General features: G+C 45.4%; 1 protein-coding gene across 1 annotated transcript in view; it reads right to left on the bottom strand.

The window, feature by feature from the left end:
• Window positions 1-2,714: 2,714 nt before the first annotated feature.
• The window catches only part of hs6st1a (heparan sulfate 6-O-sulfotransferase 1a), a 56,381-nt gene continuing 45,855 nt past the window's right edge, over window positions 2,715-13,240 (bottom strand). The window contains exons 2-4 of the mRNA XM_061062697.1: window positions 8,519-8,741; window positions 7,138-7,386; window positions 2,715-3,867 (exon numbers count right to left, since the gene is read on the bottom strand). Coding sequence (XP_060918680.1) covers window positions 3,541-3,867; window positions 7,138-7,386; window positions 8,519-8,741 — 799 coding nt within the window. The 3' untranslated portion in view covers window positions 2,715-3,540. The remainder of the gene's footprint in view (window positions 3,868-7,137; window positions 7,387-8,518; window positions 8,742-13,240) is intronic.

Below are 13,240 nucleotides of genomic sequence, written 5' to 3' on the forward strand. Positions count from 1 at the left end.
GGTGGCTAAATTATTTATTTTCCCCCCCTTTACGTTTGACGATAAATCAATTGTTAACGTCAAACATTTGATTTCATTACACAAAAGGAGGCGTGCGTGCATCCTCCCCACCGCACCCGGGATGACATCAGAACTGGACTACATTCACTTAGATTAGATCTTGCTTGTGACATTTCTATTTCCCCTCTCTACTTTCATGTAGAGGTTTGATATCACAAATCCTGTTTTGATCCTCATCTCTTCACATTTACGGTCCTAGCCGGCTGAAACTCAAACATGTGCCGCGCCTACGTTATCTGGAAATGATTTCATATAGCCGAGTGATCGAGACAAGAAGGGGCGGCGCATTTTGTGTTTCACAAGCCACTTTGTTTTGAACGCTAAGAGTCCTGATACGGATATTATATGTTAACCTTATGTTAAAAGGTTAAAAGTGGATTCTCCTGAATGTAACGCTAAGTTATCGGCCAGATTCTGCAGAGTAGAGGAGCCCCTTAAACTCATCAATATAATATTAAAAAAACGATCTACTATGAGTACAGACACTGTAAAAGTCTCATTTTAGGCATGACAGAATTAAAAATGATTGGACACAGGTTGATTTAAAAATCTGCAGCATCAGAGACCTCAGCGCTCTGCGTCTCATCTGGAGGTTTATCACAAAGTGTCATCCTCGGGGGGGGGGGGGGGGGGGGACGTCTAAACATCGTGTTTTTCATAAGCAGATTGTGTCCAAAAGTTTTTTTCTACCCATTTTGATGAACGTTTACGTTGAATGAAACTCATGTTTAAACCAATACTTCCACAGACTTCCTCCACGCTGGAACAGACTGCTCAGGTCTAACCAGAAGCCGGAATTAATCGGTAGGAGTATTTGGTTAAAATGTTACACTTTCCCGGGGCAAACATTTTATCTTTCCAGCCAGAGAGCCTGACACCTGAGAGATTACAACTGTTTCCTTTGAAGGTACAAGCATCAACAAGATTAGAACAGCATTAAAAAAACACGATGTTTTGATATATTAAGAATTCTGTGCGTCCGAATCACAGAATATTGAACAAGTGGGGAATAACAATGTTTGCTGTGTTAACCTAGTCGAGGCTGAACGAGTGTTTCTATTCAGCTGTTTGCTAATCAAAAAGAGAGATGGTCATTTTTCAGCATTAAAATGAATCCTAACATTTTGCCGGTGTCATAACAAATTCTGCGACCTTGTGGCTCAAAGGCACAAAATTCTCCACCGGGACATGGTGTAACCCAACCCCTGCTCGAGGGTCAAGTTGTGTCACCTGCAGATGTCTTTGATACATAAATTAGAGTCCAGGCGGTTATATCTACACCGTCCTCATATGTCCACGGGAAGGAGACGAGAGAAAGGAGGAGAGAATTTAAAAAAAAAAAAAAAAAGGTAAAGGAACATTTCAGAGGGGACTATTATTAGTTTGCATCACTGTGATGGTCACACTGCTGTGACATGCTGTGGGAGGGGTTTAGTTGGCCACTAAAAAAAATAAAATAGTGAGAAAATCTTGGTCATGGAACCAGTCATTCACAAAAAAAAACCCCTCTCTCTCTCTCTCTCTCTCTCAGTCAGGCATACTATTTACAAAGGCATACACATACGCCAATCAAAGGCATACTGTAAATACTATTTACACACACACAATCATCCACGCAGACACACAAGTAGTCAGAGAAATTACCGTGTATATTGTAATATCTGGCAATAATTATGTTAGCTATGATCCCAGTACATAGAGGCACTGCTACCTCGCCCCGAGCGGTCTTCGGGGTCCGCGTCCATCAATGAACTGCAGGTCACCACCGCTGCAGTGCGGGGCACTTTGAGCAGATGGGGAGGGGAGGGGAGGGGAGGGGAGGCTTGTTTGTGTGACCACCACCACTTTTGCAACGCAGCTCTCGGTCAGGACGAAGAGAAGAAGATCAAAATACCCAGATGACTGAAAAGACCGCCCGCTGCATTAAGGGGCCCGCACTGCCATGGTGACCGCAAGAGTTCAATGACTCCTTTTTCGAGCAGTTTTTCCTAAGTTAAGGCTTCTGAAGCGCCTGCCGCTCACTCACACACACACACACACCACACCACACCACACCCACACACACACACACACACACACACACACACACACACACACACACACACACACACACACACACACACACACACACACACACACACACACACACACACACACACACACACACACACACACACACACACACACACACACACACACACACACACACACACACACACACACACACACACACACACACACACACACACACACACACACACACACACACACACACACACACACACACACACACACACACACACACACACACACACACACACACACACACACACAGCATGGCTCCTGGCAACTACCTGCAGCAGACTAACTCCTCTCGCTGCCTTTCTTCACACCTCTGTGGTGATACTGCTCCCTAATTGGCTGTTATTCTCAGCAGGACTGAGACGCACAGAAAGAAACAAAATGTGACCAACGGAGGAATAATGAGCGACAGGAGCTTTGGAAACCTTAAACAGAGAAACAAGTCACTTAACCCCCACCCAAAAAAATTTAAAAAAAGAAACAGATGCAAGGCTTCAGTAATGGCTATGGTCCACTGTACGTCAATCCCACCCACCAGCTTTGACTTATAAAAACCAATAAAAACAAAGAAATTAAAAGGAATCACTTTCTTTTAGGCAGCAATATTGGTCTCAGTGTTATTACAATTCTGCTTTCAAAAAAAAAAAAAAGAAGCACAAACAAAAAAATAAAAATCATATCATGAGAATGACACGGTCAGTATTTCATGACCAAAGCGTGTCTATGGGTGAAATGGCTGATTTCTTTTTTTTTTTTTTTTTTTTTTTTTAAGCAGAAAGCTTTATTACACATCTCAGTCCAATTAGTTTTTTCCTCTCATTCAGGATCAGTCTTTCTTTGACTCCCACTTTTGTCTTTGTTCAGCTAAGCCGTCGGCATACTTTTTTTTTAAGAGCATCCAGGAAGTAGACCGGTCCTTTTTTCGGCAAAAGTTAAGTTTGGGAATTCACAGACTTTGATTTTTAAATTTTTCTCATGCTCCATATTAGGCCACAGAGACGACGGAATACAGGAGAAGGGGAGGAGCTGGGGGGGGGAGAGAGATGGGTGAAGTATACGTTTTTCAGCAACTCTTAAAAATCTCCTCTTCTCTTCTCGGTCTGTGAGGATGATCAGAGATCGGGAGAAACTCAGAGGAGGAGCGGGAGGGGCGGGGGGAGGGAAAGCGGGTGCTGATAACAACTGGGCAAACCCCCAATTATGTTAGCTGATGCATTTGACCATGCCCAGGTCTACATAGCAACCACTTGGCCTCTCATTCCCGCGGCCCAATACTCAGTAAAGTCTGCTTATCAGTCAGTAAAGTGTTTGAAGCAGGCCTCACTCTCTCTGTATGGGTGTGTACGTGTGTGTTTCACATTACATGTGCATGTCCGTGTGTTTGCTCTCGTTCTGCTGCTACCAGCGGTTGATGATCTGGTTCATGTAGTCCTCTGTGGGGAGTCTGCTGCCCGCCTCCTCCGTTCTCCCTCCCTCCTCGCCCTCCTCCCGCTCCTCCCTCTCCCCGTCCCCGTCCTCCAGCGTCGACACGGCGCTCTGCCGGCTGTGCGAGGGCCACAGGTTGACGCCCAGGCCCAGGCCCTGGTGGCTCTGGAGCATGTGGTTCTTGATGCGCTGCTGCCGCCTCTCCTGCTGCCGGGTGTACTGGTAGCGCTGCTGGAACAGGTCCCGGGCGTAGTCGTAGAGCTCCATGTCGAGCTCGTTCAGCTCCTCGATGCGCTGGACCTGAGCAGGAGGACGCAGGGAAACATGTGCAAGTTAGAACGGAGGAGACGAGGTGAGCGACAGGAGAAAGACAGTATGAAAATAGCTGACAGACTAAGTTAAAGCCGTCTGTGATAAAAATAGTTGCAGATCTAAACTAAGGGACTAATTTCCCAGGACGATGAACAGGATAAAAACATCACAGCAGCCTGAAATTCACCATTTTCATGTTTTGTTCTTTGAAAATACTGCTGTGTAACCGTAATTTTTGAGCAGATTAAACAAATAACTATGAAGGAATATCCAGAAAGCCCAGTAGTCGCATGTGAGATGTGAAGAGAGCGTAAAAAAACAACTCTTTTTAGATCTTGAAGTTGACTTTCAGTCTAAATTTTATTAACCACATTTTTTTTTTTTTTTTTTTTTACTGGAACCTAGGGAGGCCCTGAAGTGCGATGTCATGAAGAAGATGTGCTGACGTCATTCACTCAACCGCATTAACTGGATGGAGAATCCAATGGGAGCTCGAGGGGCAAAGCAGGCTGGACAGGCTCCGCCTCCCAAAATCACAGCTCAGCCTGCTTCAGAGTAACTACTCTCCGCATCTTCTTACCAACTTTGATTTCAATTATGAAACTTGTGAATCAGAACTGAGAAACACGTGTTGGACATCAGCATCCATCACTGTCGGCTCGCTAACGTCGTCTGAATGTTCCTATTGTTTGTATATGTAAACAAACAAACAAACAGAAAAAGCTTTTGAAGGCGTGAAGTTCTCAGGTGAGCTCCCTACTAGGAAGTTCCTACCAGGGACGGGGAATCCCCAGGACCAAAAACACCTTCCAAAGCCTACCTGGAAGCTGCCTTGGGTAGTATTATTACAGCGAGAGCAGGAACTTTCTGTCATCTGGAACTATTGCGGAGGGACGTGAAACTGCTCTATTACAAGAAATGAGTACAAAGACTTTAAGACTTTTTTTTTTCCACGGAACGAGAACAAAGACAGAAAGAGCCGAGTCGGCAATATGTGGCGCAAGATAACAGAAATGTGTTTGATGCTTGGTTGTGCGATGCCGCTGTCTGTACTGGTGTGTATCATCTGCTGTGTGTGAATTTCACATGGAGGGGGGGGGGGGGGGGGAATTTGTGTTTAATTAAGAGAATCCCTTTGAAATCTGTGATGGCGTGCCGGATAGAATCTGTGGGCGACTTGTGCAACAACAGAGGGAAGCGACATGCTGCATCAGTGGTAGAGAATTGGAAAAAACGTTTGATCGGCTGCAATGTGAGTGGGGGGGGGGGGGGGGAGTGGGACACACACACACCAGAACACAAAGCCAGGAAGACTGCGTTGAGCTCAAGTCATCAAAGATACAAAGTCTTTAAGAATCAGAGAAACAGTCGTCGTAAAACTAAGCAAGTAGTTTCAATCAGAAACGACAAACCCAAAGCCGTGAGCAGATTTTCTGCAGCTTTGCAGGAGAGTGCGCGGCTTTCTCTTCCTCTCATCTCCCGCTGTAATTAAATGACTTTTTTTTTTTAAAGTTATTAAATGAGGTAACATTTTCATACGTTGCCTTTGGAAGTATTTCATTTCGAAAGCTTATTTCAAATTTTTCTGAAAATGCCACGCACAGCCTCCCTCCCTCCCTTCCCTCGGCAAACCTTTAAAACATGACATTTTCTATTTTTTTGTGATAATAACCATCCACCAAACTTTCCCCCCCCATCCCTCTCTCAGCGGGGCATATTGTATTTCCTCTCCTGCCGACTGGTTTTGATGTATAAATCACCAGTCGTTGCTGCGTACTGGAGGAAATGTTTTTTTTTTTTTTTTTGCGCTGGGAAAATTGAGCCCAAGAAGCAGCACACTGGACCAATCAAAGTGTGAAGAACACGTTTGAAGCAGCTGTTCGTCTGGGTTTTAAACGGCGACAGTCCTCCCAACTCATTTCACGACAATAATAGACCGCTGTGTTTACACTCGGCTTCTCATCTGTCAACTACTTCTCCGAGATTATTGTTCAAGTCTTCTGACAGATTTATTTTATTTTTCCTCTCTGTAACTGAAGGAGTGACTTCTGTTGCGTCTCTGTCTAAAAGAGATGTTGGTAGAAAAACAAATAGAAGGGTAAATAAGACATTTTTCCTCCATCCATTCTGACAGACATCATACTCACTACAGTTATGACAACAGACAGCCTTAGGTACAGAAATGAACCCTGATCCATTAAAGGCTTAATATGTGATTTTTCACACTTAAATATAATAGAAATCAAGTATATCCTCTGAAAATAACTCTGTGAGTCATGACTGTCTACAATGGGTGTAACACTTTCCAAGCCCGGTGCAGTCTAGGCCTGTGAAGGCTGTTTCATCATGAGCCGGGGATCCGGCCGAAGATTTCTGCCTTTTAATAAGACAGTTTTTTCTTACCACTGTAACTTTTGCTGCTTTACTAAAGTGCTCATGATGGATAGGCCGGATCTTTGTAATATAGCAATAAGTAAGGTCTTGTACCTGCTCTTTTGTAACATAGCAATAAGTAAGGTCTTTTTACCTGCTTTTTGTAACATAACAATAAGTAAGGTCTTTTACCTGCTTTTTGTAACATAACAATGAGTAAGGTCTTTTTACCTGCTTTATGTAAAGTGTTTCGAGATAACACTTGTTATGAGTTGACGCTATACAAATAAAAAACTTGATTGATAAAAATTGATTGATTGATCGATAACACCCGAGTCCCACTGTCTGTGATGTTTTCAGAGTCCTATCTTCAGTTTGTTTACATCGTCGGGACGGCCGGCTGACTCCTCCCCTCGCGTATAAAAGTTGTTTAATTGAGTGACTAGAGAAAAGAAGAATAACATACTGTACTCACTGCTTAACTGTGTTTCTAGATCACGCTCATTTCAGGTAAATTTACATGCAGTGTGAAGATACGAGCGTAATAAAGATCGCTAGCATTAGCATGCTAACACAACAATGCAACGCGAGTTGTTTTGGTTTCATGCTGGTGCTCAAGGGCGACATCTGCTGGATCAAAAAAAATCGCATATAAAGCCTTTAAGTGAACCTACAATAGCTAGAACCTGTCTGCTACTAAATAATAAAGTAAAAACCTACCTATGACATGCAGCTGAATGCTCAGGTAGAGCATCCATTTGAGTGGTTCTGTTTAGTTATTGACTTTCTCTCGTGTCTTCTTTAATCGGTCATTGTAATAAAACATGTTTTGGTCCCTGCCTCCCTGACTGAATCTACAAAAGAGGACAGAGCGTTAGCCCTTACCGTAGCGTTGTCCAGGTCCACCCCCGCAGCCCGGGTGCTGTTGTACTGCATGAAAGGCCTGATGAAGCGCAACCTGAAGGTCCGCTCGAACAGGAACTGGGTTTTCCTCTGGTACTCTGTGAGACCAAAAAAGGCCATGTCTCGTAGGTTCTTCTTGGCCGACTCCAGGAGGAGCTGGGCCCTCTTCTTCTCGGGAACCGTCGACATGTTGTAGCAGCCGACGAGGCTCAGGTCGGCTAACATGCGAACCTGAAGAGGAGAGGAGAGGAGAAGAGAGAGGGGGGGGGGGAAAGGGTTAGAGAAAAACTTCTGTGATACTTCATGAACTACAGAAGAAGTTTGTTCTATAATGAGAGATCATTGTGTCGCTCAGTGCACTCTGGAGCTGTTGTGTTACACTACAGGAGAAGTGACTGCATACTGATTTGGATTCATCTCAGCCTGCTGTTCCACCAGCATGCCTCCAGTGTGTGTGTGTGTCTGTGTGTGCTTTCACATTTATAAGTCATGGGACCAGGAGTAATAACAGCCTGAGGCTCCGATGAGATAAGCCGGCCGACACGTTTAGGTGGGAGACTGAGATAGCATGAGAAAAGAAGGTGTGAATCTGAGGTGTTTATTGCCAGCAGGCAAACTTCTGACGGTGTGTACATGTGCGAGAGAGAGAGCGAGAGAGAGTGCGTGCTCACAAGTGTGCAGCTCCTCTTGTGCCGTGTGTTTAAAAAAACTCGTCTCAAGGTAAGAGATACGCCGCGAGTGCCTTTTTGACGATCTCGTTCTAACGATCATTTCGATCTGCGGCGTCTGTTTCGAGAGGGGAAATCTGGCCTCTTTTATTTATTCATTTTTCCTAAATAATTTTTTTTTAAAAACACACCTTCCCTGTATTAGTGAATCAGAGTGGGCGTGGATTAATGACAGAAGTGTGGTCAGGTGGTGCAGAATCACAAACTGCTCCTTTAAGATTTTTTTTGCACAAACGACCCGAGAGAAGCCCGGGAGCAAAAAAATTGAACGCCCACTCTGTAACATCCTTCAGTTCAGAGGACTGTAACCACTCGATGTGACAACCCCGATCAGTTAAGAAGAGAAGAGACTCATAATGCTAACATTAGTAGCTAGAAGCAGCTAACTAAAATCCCTCTTCTATGTGGTTGATCTTGGTAGCTTTGCATGTGACTCTTAAACAGGTGTTGGCTGTGAGTGTTGCTTATTGACAGGTCAGACAAACATGCTTTCTACAGGACGATCTGAGACATGTGTAGACTGAGGGGGGATTGTTGTGGCCCAAAAGGCAAAGCTCAAACTGACTCTCCTTATAGAACTCTGTTTCCGTCCGTTTTTTTGTGTTTTCTTCCTGCTGTCAGCTTGATCTCAGTACCTGTCTGTTGTTGGCCAGGTTGTAGGGACAGTCCATGAACTGCTGCAGGTTGCAGCCCGACCAGTCGGAGCCCTCGTAGCAGGACGGCAGCTCCTCGGGCGTCGGGGTCCGTCCGTCGCACATGTGCAAGGAGGTTTTCCACGTGGCTCCGCGCTGCACATGCCGCCACTCACTGAGGTATCGAGACACCGGGTCCCTCAGCAGAGTGATGTAGTAGAACTTCCTGTGGACGAGGAAAAAAAAAAGATTTACATGAAAAAACTGCACCAGTATGAGGAAACTCAGAACGTTGCAGATGTAAAAACAAGCTAATGTGTTAAAACAATCTTGTCCTTTGGGAGCGAGTCAGTTTTTAACTTTCAGATCAAATTAAACAGCATCAAAGTGGGGTGGTTAAATCTCCTGAAAGCACTGCATCACGTGCAGTTCCTTAGTCGCCCATGTGGTGGCACTGTTTACAATGCTTTCCTGCAGCTTTTTCACGCTACATCTACTATAGAACTCAGCAGGAGGAGGGCTACAGATGGAGGTGGCTGCCGAACTTAATTCCATATTATTTGCGTTTACAAAGAAGCAGCTGTGCGATGCACGGAAGAAATGTGGGCCGTAAGGGGGAAGTTAAATTACAAATAAAGAAGAAGAGAAGAGGAAGAAGGAGGTAAGGGAAGGAGTTGTTTTGTCAGAAAGAGGATCGGGTCAGCGTTCGGGCCATGCTGTGCAGGAAGGGAAACTGCTGGCACAAGCACATCTCACTGTGCAACACACGCTGCAAACATCCTTATGTCTGAAACACACACACACACACACAGAGCACACATCCCTCCACGCGCCTCACAAAGTCTGCCTCTGAGAGATGACTCATCCCGTATCTGAGATCTGGATGGGACTGTTTCTGTGGTGTGAAACATAATGGTGCATAGAACAGTTCAGAAGAGACACTCCCACCAGAGCGGAAACCTTTCCAGGCCTTCACACTCCGGCTAATTACTGCAGTCTAATCAATCAACACATCCTCGTTAGCTGCACACACATGCAATGCCTGTGTTTATGTGTGGTTATGTGCCTGCAGTGTGTTTGGGGCAGGGTGGGGGGGGGGGGGGGGGTATGGATTTGTCAACAGACACACACTGCTGGTTGAAAAAAAAAAAAAAATACACACGCCACCCTCCTCTCCCGGGCTTGCATCACGTTAGAGGAATGTTTGCAGAGGGAATTTTGTGTGCTGACAGCAGGACTCCACCAAATCACCGCCTCACATAAACAACCTGCCTCTCTGCCTTCCATCGCTAAATCTCTGGCTTCACAATACAAAGCTTCACCCGGCGAAAGAGAGAGAGAGAGAGAGAGAGAGCGAGAGAGAGAGAGAGCAAGAGAGAGAGAGAGAGAGAGAGCAAGAGAGAGAGAGCGAGAGAGAGCAAGAGAGAGAGAGAGAGAGAGAGAGAGAGAGAGAGAGAGAGCAAGAGAGAGAGAGCGAGAGAGAGCAAGAGAGAGAGAGAGAGAGAGAGAGCGAGAGAGAGAGAGAGCAGGAGAGAGAGAGCAGGAGAGAGAAAGAGCGAGACAGAGAGCGAGAGAGAGAAAGAGAGAGAGAGAGCGAGAGAGAGAGAGATACAGAGAGCAGGAGAGAGAGAGAGAGAGAGAGCAGGAGAGAGAGAGAGAGAGAGCAAGAAAGAGAGAGAGAGAAAGCAAGAGAGAGAGAGAGAGCAAGAAAGAGAGAGAGAAAAAGAGAGAAAGAGAGAGAGAGAGACAGAGAGAGAGAGCAGGAGAGAAAGATAGAAAGAGAGAGAGAGAGCGAGAGAGCAAGAAAGAGAAAGAGAGCAAGAGAGAAAGAGAGAGAGAGAGCAAGAAAGAGAGAGAGAGTAAGAGAGAGAGAGCGAGAGAGAGAAAGAGAAAGAGAGAGACAGAGAGAGAGAGAGAGAGAGAGAGAGAAAGAGAGAGAGAGAGCGAGAGAGAGAGAGAAAGATAGAGAGAGAAAGAGAAAGAGAGAGAGAGAGAAAGATAGAGAGAGAAAGAGAAAGAGAAAGAGAGAGAGAGAGGAGCGGTTGCTGGGTGGACACAAAGCCCCGAGTGTCACAGTAGCAGTTTGTGGATATTAAAAAAAGAGACTAAAACCCCCTGAAATCCAGCTGCACCAGGGAGATCCTGGACTACAAAACAGCCCGAGTCTCAAACCCTGCAACAGCTGAGAGGTGGCACTGAACAATAAAGCGATATTAGTCTGAATCCGGCAAACAGATCATGGGCAATAAAACAAACTGACCCCAAAAGTAAAATAAATAACACGTAATCTGGGGGATGCTGCGCAACAAAACAACCGCACCCTGAGTTTATCTGCAGCGCTGAGAGATCCTGCAAATGAATCAAATCTAGAAGCAGCAGGGGGAATCACGGACAATGAGACGACTAAACCCTAAATCCAGTGGCAGCTGGGAGATCCCAGGCAACGAACCAAACAGACCCTAAATCCTAGGGCATGTGGGAGAGGAGAGGAGAGGGGGGGGGGATCATGGTCATAGAAACAAGTATCTAAACAGTAAATCCTATCAACCTAAACCCAAAATCTCATCCCGGATCTAATCAAACGCAGAGGAGAGGAGATAAGAGGAGTCAAACTGGAGCCTGCAGGAGACCCGAGTACATTATGGAGATTCCTATGATGACATTATCAGGATTCCTAACACTCCCCAGAGTGCAGAGTGTGTTTGTGTGTGTGTGCATGTGTGTGTGTGTGTGTGTGTGTGTTCCAGTAGTGAGACTATGCCTATTAAATCAGTGATGACATTTCCCCCCTTTTGGCTTCCATGCTGCTGAAAACACAAGGCGCCGTTTGGCCCCAGCACCAGAGACGAAGGAGGGAAAGGATGAAAAACAGAGAGAGAGAGAGAGAACGAGAGAAAGAGAGAGAGAGGGCGAGAGGAACGAGAGAGAGAGAGAGAGGAAGAGGAGGAGGCGGAAGAGAATTTCAATTAGTTTTCTAATACTGTGAAAGCAGTGAGGGCCCCGAGCCCAAGTGATTTATCAAAGTTATGGCTCTGGCTATAATGAAGGCTCAGGCATATTACCAGGCAAAATAAATAAATAACATGCAAGTAAACACACACACACACACACACACCCAAATACAGGCATGCATGCAAAACCCAAATAAATGATCTTAAACGGTGTGCCTGCCTGTCGTGTTTGCCGGGTTCAGGCAGACTGCAGAACCGGTGCCGTTGAGATTTTCTCCCCTTAAAGCCTAATGATGTCTGGCCGTATACTCAGATCCCCAGGTAATGATGTTTCAACCCACACACACACATTTAAAAACACACACACACACACACACACACACACACACACACACACACACATGGATGTTTACTTACTAAGTAAAGCAGCCACAGTCCACTCACTTAAACACGCCCCTCACACAGAATTCACTCTGCCTCTGAGGCGACAGCAGATTTGTATTTTCTTTAGCTTTTTCTCTTTTCACAGGTGATGCAGCTCATAGTTGAAGCTCTCTCGCACTCGTCAAATTAACTTCAAAGCTAATACCCGGCGCTCAATCTCTCACCGACTTCATTTTTTTTTTTAGCACATCATCCTCCGGCTCAGGGCAGGAATTTGCAGTCAGAGAGGAACAGCAGCTCTTTCAGACTGTGTTTGAGAGATTCACCCCCTCCCCTCCACCCTCCCCACCCTTCATAAAATCTCCTCCTGTATGTCTTTATTTCCTTATCTGCGACACATGGAGGTGTGTGTCTAACAAGCTCGCGAAACCACACTCCAAAGTGCACTAATCAGGTGTCAAACATGTTCACTTATCGGCGAGAATTATCCCCGCGTGAAGAGACGGCTGATATATATAATGATAAATAGCGAGCGTTTGCCGGGGGGGGAGGGGTGTGATGACGCTGTTGTCTGGCCCACAGTGGGATTGAGACTTTTTTTTTAAATCTCCCTTCTTTTTTAAAAACTCTTATCACTGTGAGTGAATTCAGACTGAGGTTGTATTTAAGTGCAGGGATAAAGTCTACAAGCTGTCTGGAAGCAAAGGAAACCACATCACGCTGTCAAACGTACGTCTCCTAACTCAAAAGAGTCCTGCTGACTTTCCAACAGGCCGACATCCTCTCCGTCTCTGGCGCACACCTGCACGTTAACACGTGCACGTGAATAAGCGAGAATGAAACACCCGCGAGGCTTTCTCACCTTGCCAAGAGCACAATTACCGAAAGCAAACACAGTGAATGCTTGTTTTTTTTTTCGTACCTATTTTTCCGCAACAATTATGCAACGACAGTAGCGAGAAAATCAGGTTCTGTGACAAAAAAAAAAAAAAATAAATGAACATGTTTTGACCCTTTAAACTGATTTCTGTTATAGAGTCAGAGTGAGTGCATTGCGAGCTTCCTGAGCGTTATCAAGAGGAAACACACGGCCACACAAGCGAGCGCCTGCGTCTGTTATGGCCTCTCAGAGCTCGGGGAAAATGAGCCCCTTTGAGTTTTTTTTTCTTCTTCCTGCGGGTCACAAATCACCATGTCTACAACCTCCACCTTCTCTCTTTAACCTCTCTTCTCGTTCCGTTTAAATCTTTTCCTTTTTTTTTTTTCTTCTTCTTCCAGTCACTTGTTCCCTTTCCGAACCATCACTTTTCCCTCACCTCCTTGTGCATGAGTGTCAGCCTGATTACAATGTTGCAAGCTGTTTTTTGTTAAAAGTCTCAACAACCACAGA

Source organism: Labrus mixtus, chromosome 18 (genome assembly GCF_963584025.1).
Source record: "Labrus mixtus chromosome 18, fLabMix1.1, whole genome shotgun sequence".
Lineage (NCBI taxonomy): Eukaryota > Metazoa > Chordata > Actinopteri > Labriformes > Labridae > Labrus > Labrus mixtus.